The sequence below is a fragment of the Taudactylus pleione genome, unplaced genomic scaffold (assembly GCF_031769625.1).
Source record: "Taudactylus pleione unplaced genomic scaffold, aTauple2 ptg001676l, whole genome shotgun sequence".
NCBI classification, from domain to species: domain Eukaryota; kingdom Metazoa; phylum Chordata; class Amphibia; order Anura; family Myobatrachidae; genus Taudactylus; species Taudactylus pleione.
In genome coordinates this window covers 60,162-83,676 of record NW_028286073.1, presented here as the reverse complement: position 1 = coordinate 83,676, position 23,515 = coordinate 60,162, and the positions used below count along the sequence as shown (strand labels likewise).

At 43.1% G+C, this 23,515-nt stretch overlaps 1 protein-coding gene across 3 annotated transcripts; it reads right to left on the bottom strand.

Moving 5' to 3' along the window:
• Positions 1 to 641: 641 nt before the first annotated feature.
• LOC148439593 (uncharacterized) lies at positions 642 to 22,085 on the bottom strand. Of its 3 annotated transcripts, none has more exons than XM_088464535.1 (5): positions 22,062 to 22,085; positions 10,574 to 10,650; positions 10,361 to 10,458; positions 9,835 to 10,231; positions 642 to 2,251 (listed from the first exon to the last, which is right to left on the bottom strand). In XM_088464535.1, the coding sequence occupies exons 2-5, from the start codon at positions 10,605 to 10,607 to the stop codon at positions 1,008 to 1,010; spliced, it is 1,773 nt and encodes a 590-aa protein (XP_088320661.1). In that variant the 5' UTR covers positions 10,608 to 10,650; positions 22,062 to 22,085; the 3' UTR covers positions 642 to 1,007. The 3 variants fall into 3 exon arrangements, with proteins under 3 accessions (XP_088320661.1, XP_088320662.1, XP_088320663.1); XM_088464536.1 differs by having other exon boundaries at positions 642 to 2,248; XM_088464537.1 differs by lacking the exon at positions 22,062 to 22,085 and having other exon boundaries at positions 10,567 to 10,643.
• Between the last annotated feature and the right edge of the window lie 1,430 nt (positions 22,086 to 23,515).

Sequence of the window (23,515 nt, the reverse complement as noted above, 5' to 3'; positions counted from 1 at the left end):
TCTATGCTTCTTCCCCCGAAGGAGACTCCGCAGTAGAGATCAGTATCTTCTGCCTCCTCAGATGACAGCTGCGTGGACTGTGAAGATAACACAGGACGCTTAGTAGACTTAAGCTGGATACACACTATACAGATATATCTGCAGATGATTGTTCATACACACTGAATGGCCATCTGCTTCTAGCCGTGGGTCCCAGCAGCCAAGCGGCGTGTCCCACCCCCCTCCTTGGCGGCTGCCGCTGTGTACGGGCAGTATGCAGACCGCCAGTACACACTTGCTGATGGACAGGTATGTCTGCAGACATATCTATCCATCAGCTGTGCAGCACAGCCAATGCGATATGTCTGAGAACTATGTGGATCACAGACATATCGCAGGTACACACTTGGCGATGGCCAGCAGATATTGGCCAATCAATTGATCGGCCAATATATCAGTCAGTGTGTACCTAGCTTCACTGGGTAGCGGCTTCCCACCTTGGAACATATTTTGAAAGGCTGTAGAGGTAGCCACCAGACTCTGTACTGAGTGTCTACCCATGGAGAATGCATAGGAGGTACCTGTATTGCTTTTACCTGTTGTGGCAACACCATAGCGGCGACCCGCCTTACCTGTCCCCTTAGAATCTGTGTTGCAGTCTAAGTCTGTCCATGGAACTGGCTAGCAATGTCCACGGGATGCCCGCCGAGAGCACAAGGCGGAGCTGACGTTGTGGTGCCCATAGGGGTGTTGGAGCGGCAGCACAGACATCCCACAGTCTGCTGCTGCCCGCTCAGAAGCATAAAAAATAAAGAAAAATGATAAAAGCTTTTGGACTGCATGAAACATCCCAGTTAAAATGGTGACCCGACTCCGGCCAGGCATCAACGAAATTGAAGTGCCTCTGTCTCGGGGCAAGGTATTGGGAAAAGGACCGTTGCATCCTGGGAGCAAAGCTTTAACTGTCTGGTGCTCGGTCCTCAACTACCACCTACATCCCAAGGTCTCCCCTATGGGCCCTGAAGAAATTATTTCTCATCTGTGTGATATCTCTGATGTGTAACAAGATGTGATTTCTGTTTAAAACATTTCCCACACTCAGGACATGGAAATGGTTTTTCACCTGTGTGATTTCTCTGATGTGTAACAAGATGTGATTTCTGTTTAAAACATTTCCCACACTCAGGACATGGAAATGGTTTTTCACCTGTGTGATGTCTCTGATGTGTAACAAGATGTGATTTATTTGAAAAACATTTCTCACACTCAGAGCATGAATATAGCCTCTCACCTGTGTGACTGCTCTGATGTGTAACAAGATGTGATTTCAGTGTAAAACATTTCCCACATTCAGAGCATGGAAATGGTTTCTCACCTGTATGACTTCTCTCATGTGTAAAAAGAGCTATTTTATATGTAAAACATTTCCCACACTCAGAACATGGAAATGGCCTCTCACCTGTGTGACTTCTCTGATGTGTATCAAGAGCTAATTTATAGGTAAAACATTTCCCACACTCAGAACATGGAAATGGTTTCTCACCTGTGTGACTTCTCTGATGTGTAACAAGATATGATTTATGTGTAAAACATTTTCCACATTCAGAGCATGGAAATGGTTTCTCACCTGTGTGAGTTCTCTGATGTGTCACAAGAGCTGATTTACAGGTAAAACATTTCCCACACTCAGAACATGAAAATGGTTTCAAACCTGTATGGACTCGATAATGTGTAACAAGACCCGACTTCTCTATAAAACATTTCCCACATTCAGAACACGGAAATGGTCTCTCACCTGTGTGAGTTCTCTGATGGATACCAAGTTTGCTCTGCTGCGCAAAACATTTCCCACACTCAGAACATGCTAATGTTCTCTCACGTGTATGAAGCTTTATATGTCTAGTAAGATATCTTTTCAGTGTAAAACAGTTCCCACACTCAGAACATAGAAAAGGCCTCTCAGCTGCATGAACTTTCTTCTGATGTACAGAAAGACTGATCTGCTTGGTAAAACTTTTCCCACATTCAGAACATAACAATGGTTTATCAGCTGTGTGATCTGAGCTGTGTGTAACACTACTGGGAGTATCAGGGGAGCATTCCCCATGGTTAGAGGGATCAGATGAGATATCTGCACTGTGAGATGCTGGATGTATACTGGGGGTAATGGGGTTTTCTCCTGGAGAGTCCTGTGACAAGTTATCGGCTAGGTTACAATCTGAAGATAATATGAGATGTCTCCCCGAGTTATTCCTGCTGCTGTGTCCATCTGCTGGGAACAGAAAAATTATATGGGAATTAGCATCACTTCAGAACTATACGATACTGTATAACTATAATAAGACATGCCCGGCTGTACCCCAACATCTCCATACTGTGTAACTATAAGACGTGCCTGGCTGTAGCCCAACATCTACATACTGTGTAACTATTATAAGATGTACCTGGCTCTACCGCAACATCTCATACTGTGTAACTATAAGACAAACCCAGCTGTACCCCAACATCTCCATACTGTGTAACTATAAGACGTGCCCGGCTGTACCCCAAAATCTCATACTGTGTAACTATAAGACATGCCCGGCTGTACCCCAACATCTCATACTGTGTAACTATAAGACATGCCCGGCTGTACCCCAACATCTCCATATTGTGTAACTATAAGACGTGCCCGGCTGTACCCCAACATCCCCATACTGTGTAACTATATGTGCCCGACTGTACCCCATCATCTCTATACTGTGTAACTAAGATGTACCAGGCTGTACCCCAACATCTCCATACTGTGTAACTATAAGACATTCCTGGCTGTACCCCAACATCTCCATATTGTGTAACTATAAGAAGTGCCCGGCTGTACCCCAACATCCCCATACTGTGTAACTACATGTGCCCGACTGTACCCCAACATCTCTATACTGTGTAACTAAGATGTACCAGGCTGTACCCCAACATTTCCATACTGTGTAACTATAAGACGTGCCCGGCTGTACCCCATCTCATACTGTGTAACTAAGATGTACCAGGCTGTACCCCAACATTTCCATACTGTGTAACTATAAGACGTGTCCGGCTGTACCCCAACATCTCATACTGTGTAACTATAAGACATGCCTGGCTGTACCCAAACATCTCCATACTCTGTAACTATAATAAGACGTTCCCAGCTGTATCCCAACATCTCCATACTGTGTAACCATAATAAGACATGCCTGGCTGTACCCCAACATCTCATACAGTCAGTGTTATTTCCAAGTTTCAGTTGTGAATGTAGAAGTCAGATAGCAAATAGGTAACTGTGACCGGATAACCTTGCCTACGCCAACAGCCACAGATATTTTTTTGATCCCACTGGATCTTGGGGGGGGATCCCATTTCAATCTTGGATCTTGTAGGGATTCCCTCTTACCATCAGTAACCACCTGTTACTGACTCTGCCCACTGTGCCATTGGCATGCAACTTTGCTGCCACCACCAAGATCTTGGACTGGCACCTGAAAAGCACTTCTCTCAGGCTCCTACATCGGCACCTGAACTGCCTCTGCTGCATATGCTTAGACTAGCTGCAGCCACACCTCCTGACTGGTGTTGGCTGATACCCACTGGTCCCTCGCAATGGACCAGGCCCAGCAGGGTAGCTGGCAGCGGGTTTGAACTCGGAGACACTGGGCTCAAATTAAAGCAGTCAGAAAATGGAATAGCGCTTGGTGCAATTCTGATGTCGCAGGATACAGATGAAGTCATCTCAAAGTCAAGATGTTTATTGCTCAAATAGTTTTAAAAAAGACATTTCCCCTTGGGAGTATCACAGCATACAGATGATATGGCAGTTCATACCTTCTTGATGTTCAAAAAAATTCAAACGAAACAGGCTCACATGCCTTCTTTTATCTTACTCCAATACACAATACCACAAGGGGTTAGTGCACCCTGTAGTTATTACCTGATCAAGTGCATTTGCCTTGCATGCACAAGGCATGCTCAACTTTAACATTGTCCCTAATGGACAGTGGTGAGTACTTACTCCTCTATGCCTGAGCCCACCTGTCGTCATTTTAGACGCCCAGGTGCCGGCATGTTTGGGATGAGAAAAAACTTCCCTATGATATGTACTTCCAGGATTCTGCTGAGGGGGACTTGGCCACCTTTTCTACCTGAATCTGGGCTCCAGAACAAGGCAGACAAGATCCCCAGCCAGTAGTCTCCTGGTCACTTTGGAGCTCGCTGAAAATAATTAGCTGACTGCACTGGCCAGTTCCCCATGCACCTCTTTCAGGCATGAGGCTGCATGGGGGGGGGGGGGGGACAGTCCATTTTTCTCTGGAAGTGGCTGGGGATCCAGCAGCCCACAGAGAGCTCTACATCCCCCGGACTTCCAGGGAAACACAGGTAAGTGCAATTTATTGAAAATGTATTTAAACATTTTTAACAAATGCATTGCACACACACATACATACATTATTATATATATATATATATATATATATATATATATATACAGATAGCCAAGGTGCGGCACTCGCGGCATAATCTCAATGGATAAACGATACGTGACACACAATTAGTCAACGTTTCAGTTCTTTACTGAACTTTTTTCAAGATCTTGAGTCAGTTCAGCAGTCCTTTGAAGCCCATTTCAGTGGGAAGCCTGGTCTGGCTTCTTTGCGTGCACACCACAGACACTGGTGAGCATAGGCCAATTCGGCAACCTGCATATCTGGTCTCATCAGAGGCGCAGGTGAAAATCTACAATGAGGTGCAGGAGATGTTAGTGCTAGGTGTAACAGTCCCTGGCCTGCCTCCATTGTATTGGTTCCCAAGATGGACCGTACCACGTGGTTTTGTGTAGATATCTGCCGGTTGAATGAGGTAACCAAATCTGATACTTATTCCTTACCCCGCATTGATGTGTTGTTAGACGAGTTGGCAGGAGCAAAATACATCTCCACTTTTGAATTGAGCAAGTGGCATTGGCAGATAGCAATGACCCCCGAGGCTTAAAAGCGATCTGCCTTCATCACCTCATTTGGCTTGTTAAGAGTTCAAGACCATCTGGGATGAAGAATGCGCCAGCCTCCTTCCAGAGCATTGTCGATGACATACTGAAGGGGTACGGAGATTTTGCTTAGGCCTACTTGGATGACCGCCATCTTCAGTGGAACTTGTGAAGATCACCTGAGGCATGTGGGGCTGGTGTTAAAAAGGATTCGGTGGGCAGGTCTGACCATCAGGGCAGACAAGTGCCAAATGGGGATGTACAGTACCTGGGGCACTGTGTGGGAGGTAAGGTGAAGCCTGAACCAGCGAAAGTAGAGACTGGCCCCGCCCACAACCCAGAGATAGGCCCTGGCCTTATTAAAAATGGCAGGGTACTACTGATGCTTTATCCCTGACTTCAGTTCTGTAGCCAAAACCCTTATAGATTTGACTAAGAAGAAGCTCCCCAAGGTAGTTGACTGGACACACTCTTGTGAGCTGGAATTTCAGTCATTTAAAATGTCTCTGGTACAAGAGCTCCAGTACTGCTGGTGCCAGACTACAGTAAGAATTTTGTTGTACAGACTGAATGGTCACAGTACGGACGGAGAAGTACTGAGCCAGAAGGGAGCAGATGGGCAGGAGCATCTTGTGGCCTATTTAAGAAGGAAACTGCTACAGCAGGAGGTTTCAACTTAAATATATTCACAGTTGTGGATGAAACGCATCGCTGTCCGCATCAATTGGTGTCCACATTATCTTCTATAATTTTCCTATGGTGAGCCACGAATTGGGACTATTCTCCTTTATTAACCAAGAAGGACAAGGGTCAGATTATTGCCTGAAATTACACTGGCCCTTGAAGCCGGCGGGTCCTGCAGCCCTCAGCACGCCGCTTAGAGACTGGGAGCCCGAGCGGCTATATTTGTGAAGCCGGTGGGTCCTGCAGCCTAAGCACGCCGCTTAGAGACCGGGAGCCCGGGCAGCTATATTTGTGAAGCCGGTGGGTCCTGCAGCTCGAGCACGCCACTTAGAGACCTGGAGCCCGAGCGGCTATATTTGTCAAGCCGGTGGGTCCTGCAGCTCGAGTACGCAGCTTAAAGACAGGGAGTCTGAGCGGATAGATTTGTGAAGCTGGCGGGTCCTACAACCCAGAGCACGCTGCTTAGAGACCAGGAGCCGGAGCGGCTATATTTGTGAAGCCGGTGGGTCCTGCAGCCCGAGCACGGCGCTTAGAGACCAGGAAGCTATATTTGTGAAGCCGGTGGGTCCTGCAGCTCGAGTATGATGCTTAGAGACCAGGAGCCTGAGCGGCTATATTTGTGAAGCCGGTGGGTCCTGCAGCTCGAGCACGCAGCTTAAAGACAGGGAGTCTGTGCTGATATATTTGTGAAGCCAGTGGGTCCTGCAGCCCGAGCACGCTGCTTAGAGATGGGGAGCCCGAGCGGCTATATTTGTGACAGTTGCCGGCAAAAAAGCTTAGAGGAGGCGGGTCCTGCAGCTCAAGTACGCCGTGATCGGGAACCACAGAGACTAAAAATCTGTGACAGCCGCGGATGTACTACACTGAAGTCCAGACTCAGTGCGGCAACAATATACAGCCATCCAGCGCTTATCTGGTTTTCCTTGTGTCGGCTAAGTAAGGAGTAGGTAACCCATTAAACTTCTTCTGAAATATTAAGAGAGAGATATGGTCACCTTAAGGAAATACATGGGATCATTTCATGACTTTGGACATTGTCTTTTGAATCTCATCTAATTGAGAAACTATTTTTATTATTAATTTTTTATGTGGTTCCTGTGTTGAATTTACTAATCTGATTATCAGTGTAGGATAATCCTTTATGAGATGACTTCATGCCATGTCATTCTTTTAGCAACATTGTAGTTATTTGTGTTTATTTTCTAATCCTCAATATAAGGGGACATTCCAATTAGGTGCTAATTGCGAGTAGCGAGTTTGTTTCATGAAACTCACAGACTTTGCACAAATGCGCGCTCCCGAGAATTCTCCAATCCAATGAAAAATGCCTATTCACGGTGCTCGCAGTGGAGGGGTGCGAACTGACTGCCAAATGCGACGTAAGAGAAGTGCATGAAAAAGTGGGGAGACCATCCTGGACCACCCAAAATTGATAATTTTTTTAGCAGGACCGTATAGGGCTGTTTGTGGGCATAAGGAAAGTACTGAAGGCCTTTAAATGGTGTGAAATGGCTGATTTGTGTTCTTGGTTAAAAAGATGCAAAAAAAATGATAAAAAAGCAAACTTTTTTGTTTAATCTCAAATTAATTAAATGAAAATTGCAAAAAAAGTAGGAAACACGGAGATTTTGGGCTACATTGTGGAAACTAAAAAATTGTAAAAAAAAATGAAGTAAACAATTATTTTTCAATAAAAAAAAAAACTAATTACATTTGGGGTTCCTAAACTAACGAAAAAGTTAATTTTGGGGTAATTTGAGGCCATTTTTTTACCCTCAAAAATGACGTAATTATTGGACTAATTAAGCTAACTTGAAATTTCCAAATGCCTGATTAGTCATTAGGGGGGATGTCCAAGGGGTTCTTAAAATAAAGATTTTCCTTTCCATCTCTCACCCTCAGGGAGGTGCAAATGGAAAAATGCAAATTTACTCTGGTTCAGTGCAAGTTGCTAATTGGATTGCAAAATTAATTAGCTGTGCTAATTCGAAGAGAAAACAGCAAATTGCACCTCGCAATTAACAAATAATTAGATTAACCCCTAAGTATTTATTACAAATAAACTAAAAAATATTTTTCAGAATTGATAAGAGCCTCTGACTGATATGAAATGACCAGAGGAGTTTTTTTTAATTTTCTGTTGCTTTTGTGGGGGTCACAATATAAATGACTGCAGCAGGTGATTTCCCCATTGGTCTGACTCGGGCGCTAGAATAATTTGTGTCTTTCCAGGAGGTGGGGTACGCCACAATTGAAAAGGAATGCTTGAAAATTGCTTGGACTATGAAGAAGCTAAAGCTCCATTTGTATGGCCGGTAATTTACTGTGGTGACTGATCACAACCCTTTAAAGTGTCTACAACACACCACAGGGGAAATTGGCAGACTGTTGCGGTGGAGCCTTGCAGGAGGCTGCTCTTAATTTCAGAGGGATGGCCCTGATTCAGAGCGAGCGCTCTGTCAGGGCGTACGGCACTGAATCAGGGCCAGAGTGCAGGCATGGTCTATACATTATATCACACACAGGTCATACTAGCTGTATCCTGCTGTGTCCTCACACTCTCCATATCTCCATCTCAGTATGTGTAACAGAGTGCAGACATGGTTCTATACATTATATCACACACAGGACATACTAGCTGTATCCTGCTGTGTCCTCACACTCTCCGGATCTCCATCTCAGTATGTGTAACAGAGTGCAGGCATGGTCTATATATTATATCACACACAGGACATACTAGCTGCACCCTGCTGTGTCCTCACACTCTCCATATCTCCATCTCAGTATGTGTAACAGAGTGCAGGCATGGTCTATATATTATATCACACACAGGACATACTAGCTGCACCCTGCTGTGTCCTCACACTCTCCATATCTCCATCTCAGTATGTGTAACAGAGTGCAGGCATGGTCTATACATTATATCACACACAGGACATACTAGCTGTATCCTGCTGTGTCCTCACACTCTCCGGATCTCCATCTCAGTATATGTAACAGAGTGCAGGCATGGTCTATACATTATATCATACACAGGACATACTAGCTGTATCCTCACACTCTCCATATCTCCATCTCAGTATGTGTAACAGAGTGCAGGCATGGTCTATACATTATATCACACACAGGACATACTAGCTGTACCCTGCTGTGTCCTCACACTCTCCATATCTCCATCTCAGTATGTGTAACAGAGTGCAGGCATGGTCTGTACATTATATCACACACAGGTCATACTAGTTGCATCCTGCTGTGTCCTCACACTCTCCGGATCTCTATCTCAGTAAATGTAAAATAACCAGTTTGTATCTCTCTAGGAATTAATATCTTTACTGGAGGTTAGATACGCTCTAGCCTCTAAGGGGATCTACTGGAACATGCACAATGGAACAGAAAAATCCACATTTTTAACAATCGGGATCCACCATTGCTCTCGCTGTGGACCTCCAGGCAGAAAATTTAATACTTTCCTAAAAGATATTTATACAGGTCTGGTTCATATCTCTGGTAAAACAGAATAAAATCAGTACAAGAAATCACATGCAAAGATGTTATTACCATTAGTGATCATTGATCATGTCAGGCAGTAGTGGTCAGGAAGGATCATGGGTAATACCCCATTGAAGGGCATGGGGAGGACCATCGACAAAGGTCATTTTTGTAGTGGACAGTAAAGAACATAAGTAGCTTGTAGCAGACAAAGATATGATGAGTGTGGGGAGGAGACTGGTCAGATCTCTGGGCTGGTAACACACAGTGACATGATGTGAGGGGGAGAGCAGGAGTATAATAGGGGCTAATGGCTCCTGATGTATGAGATACACCAGAGAGTGTGGGGAGGAGACTGGTCAGATCTAAGAGCTGGAAACATACAGTGACATGATGTGAGGAGGAGAGCAGGAGTACAATAGGGACTGATGGCTGCTGATGTATGAGATACACCAGAGAGTGTGGGGAGGAGACTGGTCAGATCTCTGGGCTGGTAACACACAGTGACATGATGTGAGGGGGGACAGCAGGAGTATAATAATGGCAGATGGCTCCTGCTTCCCCCCCTGTGCATATACATTTTACTCATTAGTTTGTACTGACAGAGGAGGGTGTAGGATAATAGATTGCTGTAGTGACTGAACAGAGTATGTGACTCTTTTCTGAGATAAGTGTTTATTACTCACCTGTGTTGATATCTCCAGGGATTTCCTCCTCTTTACACTTCTGATCACCCCTCACATATGTCTCTTCTTCTCCCTCTGTATCTTCTACCTTTATATCAGTCATATACGTCTCTTCTTCTCCCTCTATATCTTCTGTCTTCATATCAGTCACATAGGTCTCTTCTTCTCCCTCTATATATTCTGCCTTCATATCAGTCACATACGTCTCTTCTCCCTCTATAACTTCTACCTTTATATCAGTCACATACGTCTCTTCTTCTCCCTCTGTATCTTCTTCCTTCATATCAGTCACATACGTCTCTTCTTCTCCCTCTATATCTTCTGCCTTCATATCAGACACATACGTCTCTTCTTCTCCCTCTGTATCTTCTACCTTAATATCAGCAAGATCTTCACTCTAAAGGACCCATAAAATAATCAAGTCTAATTTAATTGAGAATAAACAGTAAAATAATCTGTGTATAATACACACACAGATTCTCTATAGATCATATAGTCACAATCACTTTGGTATACTGGTATCTACCTGATGCTCCTGTGGGGTCCTGTGACTCTCCTCTGTACAATCCGGTGAATAAAGATGATGGGGACATCTCTCTGTGGTATTTCTATTACTGGGTCCATCTATAGGAAACACAGTGACTGAGTAAATTGTATATATGTGCTCATCAGGTAATGTGTGTATATAGGGCTCCCATACCTGCTCTACCCTGTACAATAAATGACAGTCACCTCTTACCCAGTGATGTGAGGGGCCGGTGATTCTCCATCATCACGTCCTTGTACAGACCCGTGTTCCTCTATATATACCCTCTCCTGCATGGAGACATAGACAGTGACATCCTGACACCTTATAGGAACCTGACACACACAATGATATAGTCATCACCCAGACACATCCCCTAGTTGTACTGTCATGTATTATTACTAGATATAAGTGATGTCACTGTGACACTCCCATATCCCCTCACCTCCCCAGTCATGTCCCTGTATTATTACTATATATAAGTGATGTCACTGTGACACTCCCAGATCCCCTCACCTCCCCAGTCATGTCCCTGTATTATTACTATAGATATAAGTGATGTCACTGTGACACTCCCATATCCCCTCACCTCCCCAGTCATGTTCCTCTATTATTACTATATATAAGTGATGTCAGAGTGACACTCCCAGATCCCCTCACCTCCCCAGTCATGTCCCTGTATTATTACTATAGATATAAGTGATGTCACAGTGACACTCCCAGATCCCTTGACCTCCCCAGTCATGTCCCTGTATTATTACCAGTGCTATTTTGGTAGAAAAATAGGTGGGTGGAACCATTCTTGGGGGAAGGGGCTGTGGGCAATCTGGGCAGAGCTAAAATTGGAGTGGGGCATCAGCTGGTGTGTAACCAATTTTTTTTTTAAATTTGAAGTTTGGGCTGTGGGTAGGGAGTGCTGGACCAAGCTGGTATGCAGGGCAGGAAGGGCTGGACTAAGAGGAAGTGCAAAACAGGGTGGGCTGGATTTATTGGAGGCACAGGGATGTCTAGACATGGTGCGAGGGTGGCAAATGAAAGGGAAGGTTGGAACTTAATGGGGGACACAGGGCAGGGAAGGCTGGATGGGGGAGCCACATGGTAGGGAATGCTGGACTGGAGGGCACATGGTAGGGAAGGGTGGACCTGGGTGGGCACATTACAGGGAATGCTGTACAAATGGGGGGAGGGCAGGGAACACTGGTCTGTGAGGGAATGCTGGACTGGGGGCAGGGAGCACAGGGCAAGGAACACTGTAACTGACCTCTGGACTGGGGGGTGATAGGTACCAGACCCGCATCCGTCCAGGAATGACAGCCATCAGTGGCGGCTCCGGTTGTTAGCACTCTGCAGGTCAGTATGTGTTTGACAGTGCACTGCGCTCTGTGCAACACTGCCACCCCTTCCCTCCCCCCTCACTTTTCCTTCATCATAAAGCTTCCTCACCAGTGGCTGGGTGGAGGGTGGGGATGTCCTCTGGAGCCAACCACATACAAATCCCATAATTCCCACGATGTATGTGTTACCTAAGGTGCACAAAAGTGTTACGAAATCCCCCGGGAAGACCTATCATAGTGGGGACGGATAGTTTGACTTCCAACCTGTCATCACTCATAGATGGTATTTTACAGCCATTGGTAATTGCTAATCCATCTTAAGAGATACAGGTGACATTTTGGAGGAAAATAATGATTTTGTGTGGGCAGAAGATATCTGGTTGGCTTCGGCCGATGTTACGTCCCTATATACTTGTATATTACATGTAAAAGGCCTAGAGGCGATAAAATGGTCTTTGGAGAAAATGGAGTTATCATCAGAAAGGAAGGATTTTGTGTTGTTAGCCATTAAGTTTATTTTAGAAAATAATTATTTTCTTTTTAATGGCAAATTTTTTCTCCAACGCACAGGGACAGCTATGGGGACTAAGTTTGCCCCAAGCTATGCCAATCTGTTCATGAGGTTCTTTGAAGAGACTCATGTGTACAGTGGCATAGCTTGGGGCACAAACCTCATTAAATGGTACCGTTACATCGATGATGTGATGCTGCTATGGAAAGGTACAGAAGATGATCTCGTCCAATTCTTTTCATACCTGGATGTGAATGATGTAAATGTGCATCTCACTTTGACATACAGTCAATTGGAGATACATTTCTTAGATTTGACTGTTTACATAGAGGAGAATAAGATTCACACAAAAACCTATAAAAAATCCACGGATATCAATTCCTTTATTCCAATAGATAGTCAAAATCACAGGCAGTGGTTAAAAGAAGTACCAAAAAGTCAATTTCTAAGTGTTAAGCGTAATTGCAGCAGAGAGGATATACACAAAGATCAAATTTCTCAGATGAAAAATGACTTTTTAATTAAGGGGTACGAATCAAAAGGTCTGGATAAGGCTATACAAGAGACAATGGAGAAAGAGAGATCAAATTTATATGGTATTAACAGGGTAAAGAAAGATGACAGTAAAAATGATAGGCTTAAATGGGCTATGATTACTGGTTATGATTCACAACATAAACTAGTAGAAAAAATCTTTCGGAAACATTGGCACCTTTTACAAAGGGATCCTGTATTACGAGAAGTAATCCCAGACCATCCTACTTTTATTTATCGTAAATCTAAGAATTTTAAGAACTTCTTGGTAAAAAGCATGTTACCTATACCAACAAGGAACCTTGGCCCTCATTCAGAGCCGTACGCTCTGAGCAGAGCGCACGCTCTGAATGAGGGCCGGGCTCCATGAAAATGGAGCGTCCTCCTGGACGCTCGTATAGCTGTGGGTCACCACCCACAGGCTATACGAGCGTGCATTGTGATGGCCGCGATGGTCGTGACCATCGCGACCATCGAAATTGCGAGCCGGAGCCTGTGGTTGAGGTTTTCAACCGCAAGCTCCGGAGTGATTTTGGCTCTATCAGAGCCAAAATCACTCCCACTGACATCACTAGTGATGTCAGTGGGCCGGCTTCTGACGGGAGGCGTTCCCGTGGGAACGCCCCCGTCAGGGAGGCACGCCCCCGGCACGCCCACCAAAGGGGGCGTGCTGTCAATCAACATTGACAACACGCCCCCTTTGATCGGACACAACGAGCGAAGGACTTTCCTTCGCTCGTCACGTCTGGCGCATGCGCATGACGGAGCTCCCTCCGTCGTGCGCATGCTCAGTCCATAACATCGACCCACTTGCGGGCGGACAGCCGCTCGCGAGTGGGTCTGAATCAGGCCCCTTGTACGGACAAAGGGTTTCCATCGGTGTGGATTGTGTATGGGCTGTAGGCATGTCAAGGATAACAACATGAAACATACAGAAGTACAGATCAATGGTGTAAATTTTAAAATACAAGATTTTATAACATGTAACACATCAAATGTAATTTATCTTGTAGAATGTGTTGTGGATTGGTGTATAATGGACGGACCACAAGACCTTTAAAAGTGCGACTTTCCGAACACCTTAGGAACATCAAAAAAGGACTTACCACACATTCTCGGTCTAATCATTTTAAAATCACACGATTGTTCAGTTTCACATATCAAACGTTTTTTAGGATTGATACATGTGAAAGCGTCCTGGAGGGATAAAAATGTCGAACAAAATCTTGCTAAAACGGAGATGAAGACTATATTTAAACTTAAAACCCTCCATCCAAGAGGACTCAATCAAGATTTTGAGTTAAAATGGTTTTTATGAAGTGTTTCAATTTTTTATTCTTAATCCTAATTATTGCTATTAATATTATTTTTATTAGTAATTATTCACATCCAATTGAGTTTTAATGTGTTAAACTACTATCTGTTCTTAATATGGGATATCACTTTTAAGGTCCAGTTGTATATTGTTAAAGATCTGATTTACCTAATACTAACACTTGATTCTGTCTAATAGATTCATCCAAACTTGTGACCATTCCGTTTTCAAAAAGAGAAACTACATCTCCCAGAATCCACTATGTTTTAAACGGAAGTTACGTTGGAGACTTGTAGAATACTCGGTCTGGGACTGTGTCTAAAAGGAAAAGACTACATCTCCCAGAATCCTTTGGAGTTGGATTACAGCTTCCGGTGGAGACCCGGAGATGGTGTTCTGACGACCCGCGATCATGTGGACTACGCGTGTGCAGTCGGTCCCACTTTGTTATGGGGAGGAAGGCAGCGGGGACTAAGTGGATAAAGGAGGGTCCGCTGTTAACCAGCAGAGAAGAAGGAGGAGTCATTTTCGTGCGGACCGGAAGTAGCGAAGACGCCATCTTTTGGATTCCAGGGAGACTGGTATATAAACTGGAAACTCAGCAATTTACCTTCATGCCTTGATAAAGAGACTCAGTCTCGAAACGCGTTGGATAGAAGGGGACATTCTCACTTGGACTACTGCATGTTGCGAACATACTGGAGGTAGGTGCGGAGAGGTGTTTAGTTATTTGGACATGTGTTTGGGATCCGGACCCAATTACCTCCACACCATATTTATACCTCAGCTGTTCACATTGCAGTTTATATCCCTCTGAGAATGTTTTATATGTTTTAATGCTTTTTGTCATTATAATAAATTTATTTTTATGGAAAAACTTTGCAATACCCATTGTTGATTATGGAGGAATGAAAAGATACCTTTATAAGTGGAGGACAACTTTCAGTTTTATGAGTACTGGTAAGCTTCTCTGCTTTCAAGTATTCTGTTTGAAACTAAAGATACCTTTATATGTTTTGCACCGCTTGATAGGACTGTAAGTTCTAGGTGTGGATACATACCTTGTGATAGATCAAAGATATCATTATAGGAGTGTACCCATCTCTATATTCAGTGAGTTGGGGTACGCCTCATCTTTCTCTTTCTTCAAATTAAGTCTTGAAGAAACAGTATATATTATAAATTTTAAGAACATCTCACACTGACGTCATATATATACCCTTTTTCCCTATATCTGCGGGACCTCTGGTAAAGACAAAGAGAGGACCTTAGGACTGACGTCTATAACTGCATTTATACGGATAAGTATATTTATTCTTTCCACTGTTCACAAAAGTACTATACACAAGCAGCGCCATTTTTCAATATTCTTGAACACCCGACCACATACAGTTCGCACTGCACGAGCTGGTCCTGACAGTCATCTAGATTGAGGTACAGCCTCAGCATTTCAAAAAACTGCCGACTGCGAGCCAATCACAGCTCACAGACCGGCAGCCACTACTGATTGGCTGCTGGTCAATGAGCTATGATTGTCTCATAGCTGGCAGCTTATCTGAAATGCTACGGCTGTCCCTTTCTTCTTGATGATTGCCATTGTAGCATGGCTGCCGGTCCGGGGCCAATTACTCGTTTTTGCAAGTGCCCCTAAAATCCTCTTTGCAGACAGGTTCAGGAACACCGTACCCGATGACGTAAATTTGCTAAAGAGCTTCAGGAAGTGTGTTCCTGACCGTTCCCCCTGAAAAATATCACTGATTATTACTATAGATGTAAGGGATGTCACACTGACACTTCCAGATCCCGTCACCTCCCCAGTCATGTCCCTGTGTTATTACTATAGATATAAGTGATGTCACTGTGACACTCCCAGTCCCTCTCACTTCCCAAGTCATGTCCCTGTATTATTACTATAGATATAAGGGATGTCACACTGACACTTCCAGATCCCCTCACCTCCCCAGTCATGTCCCTGTATTATTACTATAGATATAAGTGATGTCACTGTGACACTCCCAGATCTTCTCACCTCCCCAGTCATGTCCCTGTATTATTACTATAGCTATAAGTGATGTCACTGTGACACTCCCCAGGATTTAGAGTCGATTCAATTAGACATGACAGTCGCATCCACAAGTAAGTACAGTTATATGCCACACTTACGGTGCCACCACACTCATATAAATATACACGGTTGCGGGGTTAGATCGGGCCATGAGCGGAGCAGGTTGCGGGTAAGTTGGTTGCGATTTCATGCCGTCGCAGCGGTAACTCACCCCTTTGCGTCTAATTGAATCAAAGCCATAGTATTCCCAGTCATTTAACTCCTGTCTTTGTCTTTAATATAGCATATACACTAGATAAGCTCACTTATCTAGTGTATACAAAAAACAGGGATCATACTTAAACGTGCACCACCGAAAGATGTACTTTGAAATCTGAGAGCTCTCATGGTAAAGGTTGTTTTAAATTACAAAAAAAGCTCTATTTACTCAGGTAGTTACTGTGAGAGGCAATAGGTGTATGTGTGTGTGTAGGTGGTCGGATGATAAGTGAGGGGTTATATTTTGGAACAAAGGTTAGTTTCTTTTTATCACTCTATATCAGCTCTAAGAAATATGGTGATAGAGAATCAGCCCTTAGTCACATCTCCATCTAACACCACTAGTAATACATGTGTCCTGTTATTCCCTAATAACTACAGGGTTATTACAGCTGATGCTCCATCTACCACTGATCTGTATTATTGTATTACTGAGAATCAGCCCTTAGTCACATCCCCATATAACACCACTAGTAATACATGTGTCCTGTTATTCCCTAATAACTACAGGGGTTATTACATCTGATGCTCCATCTACCACTGATCTGTATTATTATATTACTGAGAATCAGCCCTTAGTCACATCTCCATCTAACACCACTAGTAATACATGTGTCCTGTTATTCCCTAATAACTACAGGGGTATTACATCTGATGCTCCATCTACCACTGATCTGTATTATTATATTACTGAGAATCAGCCCTTAGTCACATCTCCATATAACACCACTAGTAATACATGTGCCCTGTTATTCCCTAATAACTACAGGGTTATTACATCTGATGCTCCATCTACCACTGATCTGTATTATTGTATTACTGAGAATCAGCCCTTAGTCACATCTCCATATAACACCACTAGTAATACATGTGTCCTGTTATTCCCTAATAACTACAGGGTTATTACAGCTAATGCTCCATCTACCACTGATCTGTATTATTGTATTACTGAGAATCAGACCTTAGTCACATCTCCATCTAACACCACTAGTAATACACGTGTCCTGTTATTCCATAATAACTACAGGGTTATTGCAGCTGATGCTCCATCTACCACTGATCTGTATTATTGTATTACTTAGAATCAGCCTTTAGTCACATCTCCATCTAACACCACTAGTAATACATGTGTCCTGTTATTCCCTAATAACTACAGGGTTATTACAGCTGATGCTCCATCTACCACTGATCTGTATTATTGTATTACTGAGCAACAGCCCTTAGTCACATCTCCATCTAACACTACTAGTAATACATGTGCCCTGTTATTCCCTAATAACTACAGGGTTATTACAGCTGATACTCCATCTACCACTGATCTGTATTATTGTATTACTGAGAATCAGCCTTCGTCACATCTCCATCTAACACCACTAGTAATACATGTGTCCTGCAATTCCCTAATAACTACAGGGTTATTACAGCTGATGCTCCATCTACCACTGATCTGTATTATTGTATTACTGAGAATCAGTCCTTAGTCACATCTCCATCTAACACCACTAGTAATACATGTGTCCTGCTATTCCCTAATAACTACAGGGTTATTACATCTGATGCTCCATCTACCACTGATCTGTATTATTGTATTACTGAGAATCATCCCTTAGTCACATCTCCATCTAACACCACTAGTAATACATGTGTCCTGTTATTCCCTAATAACTACATGGATATTACATCTAATGCTACATCTACCACTGATCTGTATTATTGTATTACTGAGAATCAGCCCTTAGTCACATCTCCATCTAACACCACTAGTAATACATGTGTCCTGTTATTCCCTAATAACTACAGGGATATTACATCTGATGCTCCATCTACCACTGATCTGTATTATTGTATTACTGAGAATCAGACCTTAGTCACATTGCCATCTAACCACTAGTAATACATGTGTCCTGTTATTCCCTAATAACTACAGGGTTATTACAGCTGATGCTCCATCTACCACTGATCTGTATTATTATATTACTGAGAATCAGCCCTTAGTCACATCTCCATCTAACACCACTAGTAATACATGTGTCCTGTTATTCCCTAATAACTACAGGGTTATTACATCTGATGCTCCATCTACCACTGATCTGTATTATTGTATTACTGAGAATCAGCCCTTAGGGCTCTATTTATTAACATTATTTTTACTAAAATAAAGTGAAAAAGGGTGTTTTCACACCCTTTTCACATTATTTTAGTTTCACCTGTAGTTATTACAGGGCAATTGGAGTAGAATTAGTAAAATTCTACTCCAACCCCCAGTATCACTTATTTTTAGTAAAGCAGATCGCATTTCCCATAATTGTAATGGGAAATGTGATCTGTGTGCAAGTTACTAAAAATAAATTGTAAAAAAATACCGGGGGAAGCCCTGTGATAATAACGCCACCTGGAGGTGGCGTTATCCAGGGTCTCCCCCGGTTACCGGGCTCCCACTCTGCTCTAACGGGGAGAGCAGAGCCGGGAGCCGGTACCAGTAATCAGCTATGTGGTCTAAGCAGACCGCAAACTGATTGCTGTAAAAAAAAGAAAAAAAAAATGAAACAGTTTCTTTTTTACTTACCTGAATCCAGGGACCGGTGATCGGGCCTCCGGTGATGGCTCCTCTCCGGTCAGCTGGTCTCCCACAGTGCACTGGGGCCCGGTCATCAGGTGATCAGGCCCCAGTGCAGTATGGGAGATCACCTGATCGGGAAGCCCGGAGAAGACCACCGGAGGCCAGGAGGATGCAGGTAAGTGTAATGAAGGGAGGGGGGGTCGCGGGGGGGGAGGGGGGGGTCGCGGGGGGCGGGGCTTAGCGCCGAGGTGTGGGGCTTAGCGTCGGTGGGGGGGTAGTAGCAGTGGTCAGTCGGCGCATGCGCGGGCTCTTAGTCGCGGTATTTTTTCCGACAATACCGCGACTAGAGTGCGGGTGGGATCCACAGGGACAGAGCTTTATCGCAAACTCTGTCCCTGCAAGGGATTTATAGTAAATCCCTGTGATATTGCCTGAATTCGCAATGCAAATTCACTCAGTAATATCACACTACAATCCGCATTCAATATGCAGATTGTAGTAAATAGAGCCCTTAGTCACATCTCCATATAACACCACTAGTAATACATGTGTCCTGTTATTCCCTAATAACTACAGGGATATTACATCTGATGCTCAATCTACCACTGATCTGTATTATTGTATTACTGAGAATCAGACCTTAGTCACATCTCCATCTAACACCACTAGTAATAAATGTGTCCAGTTATTCCCTAATAACTACAGGGATATTACATCTGATGCTCCATCTACCACTGATCTGTATTATTGTATTACTGAGAGTCAGTCCTTAGTCACATCTCCATCTAACACCACTAGTAATACATGTGTCCTGTTATTCCCTAATAACTACAGGGTTATTACATCTGATGCTCCATCTACCACTGATCTGTATTATTGTATTACTGAGAATCAGCCCTTAGTCACATCTCCAACTAACACCACTAGTAATACATGTGTCCTGTTATTCCCCAATAACTACAGGGATATTACAGCTGATGCTCCATCTACCACTGATCTGTATTATTGTATTACTGAGAATCAGCCCTTAGTCACATCTCCATCTAACACCACTAGTAATACACGTGTCCTGTTATTCCCTAATAACTACAGGGTTATTACAGCTGATGCTCCATCTACCACTGATCTGTATTATTGTATTACTGAGAATCAGCCCTTAGTCACATCTCCATCTAACACCACTAGTAATACACGTGTCCTGTTATTCTTTAATAACTACAGGGTTATTACATCTGATGCTCCATCTACCACTGATCTGTATTATTGTATTACTGAGAATCAGGCCTTAGTCACATCTCCATATAACACCACTAGTAATACATGTGTCCTGTTATTCCCTAATAACTACAGGGTTATTAAATCTGATGCTCCAGCTACCACTGATCTGTATTATTGTATTACTGAGAATCAGCCCTTAGTCACATCTCCATCTAACACCACTAGTAATACATGTGTCCTGTTATTCCCTAATAACTACAGGGATATTACAGCTAATGCTCCATCTTCCACTGATCTGTATTATTGTATTACTGAGAATCAGCCCTTAGTCACATCTCCATCTAACACCACTAGTAGTACATGTGTCCTGTTATTCCCTAATAACTACAGGGTTATTACATCTGATGCTCCATCTACCACTGATCTGTATTATTGTATTACTGAGAATCAGCCCTTAGTCACATCTCCATCTAACACCACTAGTAATACATGTGTCCTGTTATTCCCTAATAACTACAGGGTTATTACAGCTGATGCTCCATCTACCACTGATCTGTATTATTGTATTACTGAGAATCAGCCCTTAGTCACATCTCCATCTAACACCACTAGTAATACATGTGTCCTGTTATTCTCTAATAACTACAGGGTTATTACACCTGATGCTCCATCTACCACTGATCTGTATTATTGTATTACTGAGAATCAGCCCTTAGTCACATCTCCATCTAACACCACTAGTAATACAAGTGTCCTGTTATTCCCTAATAACTACAGGGTTATTACAGCTGATGCTCCATCTACCACTGATCTGTATTATTGTATTACTGAGAATCAGACCTTAGTCACATCTCCATCTAACACCACTAGTAATACATGTGTCCTGTTATTCTCTAATAACTACAGGGTTATTACACCTGATGCTCCATCTACCACTGATCTGTATTATTGTATTACTGAGAATCAGGCCTTAGTCACATCTCCATCTAACACCACTAGTAATACATGTGTCCTGTTATTCCCTAATAACTACAGGGTTATTACATCTGATGCTCCATCTACCACTGATCTGTATTATTGTATTACTGAGAATCAGGCCTTAGTCACATCTCCATCTAACACCACTAGTAATACACGTGTCCTTTTATTCCCTAATAACTACAGGGATATTACACCTGATGCTCCATCTACCACTGATCTGTATTATTGTATTACTGAGAATCAGCCCTAAGTCACATCTCCATCTAACACCACTAGTAATACATGTGTCCTGTTATTCCCTAATAACTACAGAGATATTACAGCTGATGCTCCATCTACCACTGATCTGTATTATTGTATTACTGAGAATCAGCCCTTAGTCACATCTCCATCTAACACCACTAGTAATACATGTGTCCTGTTATTCTCTAATAACTACAGGGATATTACATCTGATGCTCCATCTACCACTGATCTGTATTATTGTATTACTGAGAATCAGCCCTTAGTCACATCTCCATCTAACACCACTAGTAGTACATGTGTCCTGTTATTCCCTAATAACTACAGGGTTATTACATCTGATGCTCCATCTACCACTGATCTGTATTATTGTATTACTGAGGATGATATTAGTGGTATTGGCCAACGAAGAGGAAATTGTTACCTACATGTGCATCTAAATTGGCTAAAAATGTATGGGATGTACTAAGGGCCACATCTGTGAGGGAACCTGGCAATCGGGTCCCTTGTTTCATCCTGGTCTACCGTATACCCAGAGGCCAGACTTTGTGAGGGAAAAAAGATCCAGACTAATATATAGTAATGTTCTTTATTGCATTATTTATTAATGTGTGATATTCTGTACAAGGAGACGGCTGGAAGATGGGAATAATTATAAATCACAGGATAGTGACAATCTCACCTGTGGGAATGTTCTTATGTCCACTTTAGGTGTCCGCAATCATCAGAGGCTGGGAGGGGGCACTAGGAAAGAGATAGACTAAAGAGAATTAACACAGGTTGTAACCATAGTATCAGAGCCCCTAACACTAAAGTCGGTTACACACTCACATACTGTGTGTGTGTATGTATGTACAGTCAGGTCCATAAATATTGGGACATTGACAGAATTTTCAGATTTTGGCCTCTATTCACCACCACAATGGTTTTGAAATGAAACAAACAAGATGTGCTTTAACTGCAGACTTTCAGATTTAATTTGAGGGTAATTATATCCAAATCGGGTGAACGGTGTAGGAATTACAACGGTTTCTATATGTGCCTCCCACTTTTTAAGGGGCCAAAAGTAATGGGACTATCAACTCAAAAGCTATTTCATGGACAGGTGTGGGCTATTCCCTCGTTATTTCATTATCAATTAAGCAGGTAAAAGGTCTGGAGTTGATTCTTGGTGTGACATTTGCATTTGGAATCAGTTGCTGTCGACTCTAAATATGAGATCCAAAGAGCTGTCACTATCAGTGAAGCAAGCCATCATTAGGCTGAAAAATCAAAACAAACCCATCAGAGAGAGAGCAAAAATATTAGGTGAGGCCAAATCAACTGTTTGGAACATTCTTAAAAAGAAAGACCGCACCGTAGAGCTCAGCAACACCAAAAGACCCGGAAGACCACGGAAAACAACTGTGGTGGATGACAAAAGAATTATTTCCCTGGTGAAGAAAAACCCCTTCACAACAGTTGGCCAAATCAAGAACACTCTCCAGGAGGTAGATGTATGTGTGTCAAAGTCAACAATCAAGAGAAGACTTCACAAGAGTGAATATAGAGGGTTCACCACAAGATGCAAACCATTGGTGAGCCACAAAAACAGGAAGACCAGATTAGAGTTTGCCAAACAACATCTAAAAAAGCCATTACAGTTCTGGAACAACATCCTATGGACAGATGAGACAAAGATCAACTTGTACCAGAGTGATGGGAAGAGAAGGAAAGGAACTGCTCATGATCCAAAACATACCACCTCATCAGTGAAGCATGGTGGTGGTAGTGTCATGGAGTGGGCATGTATGGCTGCCAATGGAACTGGTTCCCTTGTATTTATTGATGATGTGACTGGTGACAAAAGCAGCAGAATGAATTCTGAAGTGTTTCGGGCAATATTATATGCTCATATTCAGTCAAATGCTTCAGAACTCATTGGCCAGCGCTTCACAGTGCAGATGGACAATGACCCGAAGCATACTGCAAAAGCAACCAAAGAGTTTTTTAAGGCTAAAAAGTGGAATGTTATGCAATGGCCAAGTCAATCCCCTGACCTGAATCCGCTTGAGCATGCATTTCACTTGATGAAGACAAAACTGAAGGGAAAATGCCCCAAGAACAAGCAGGAACTGAAGACATTTGCAGTAGAGG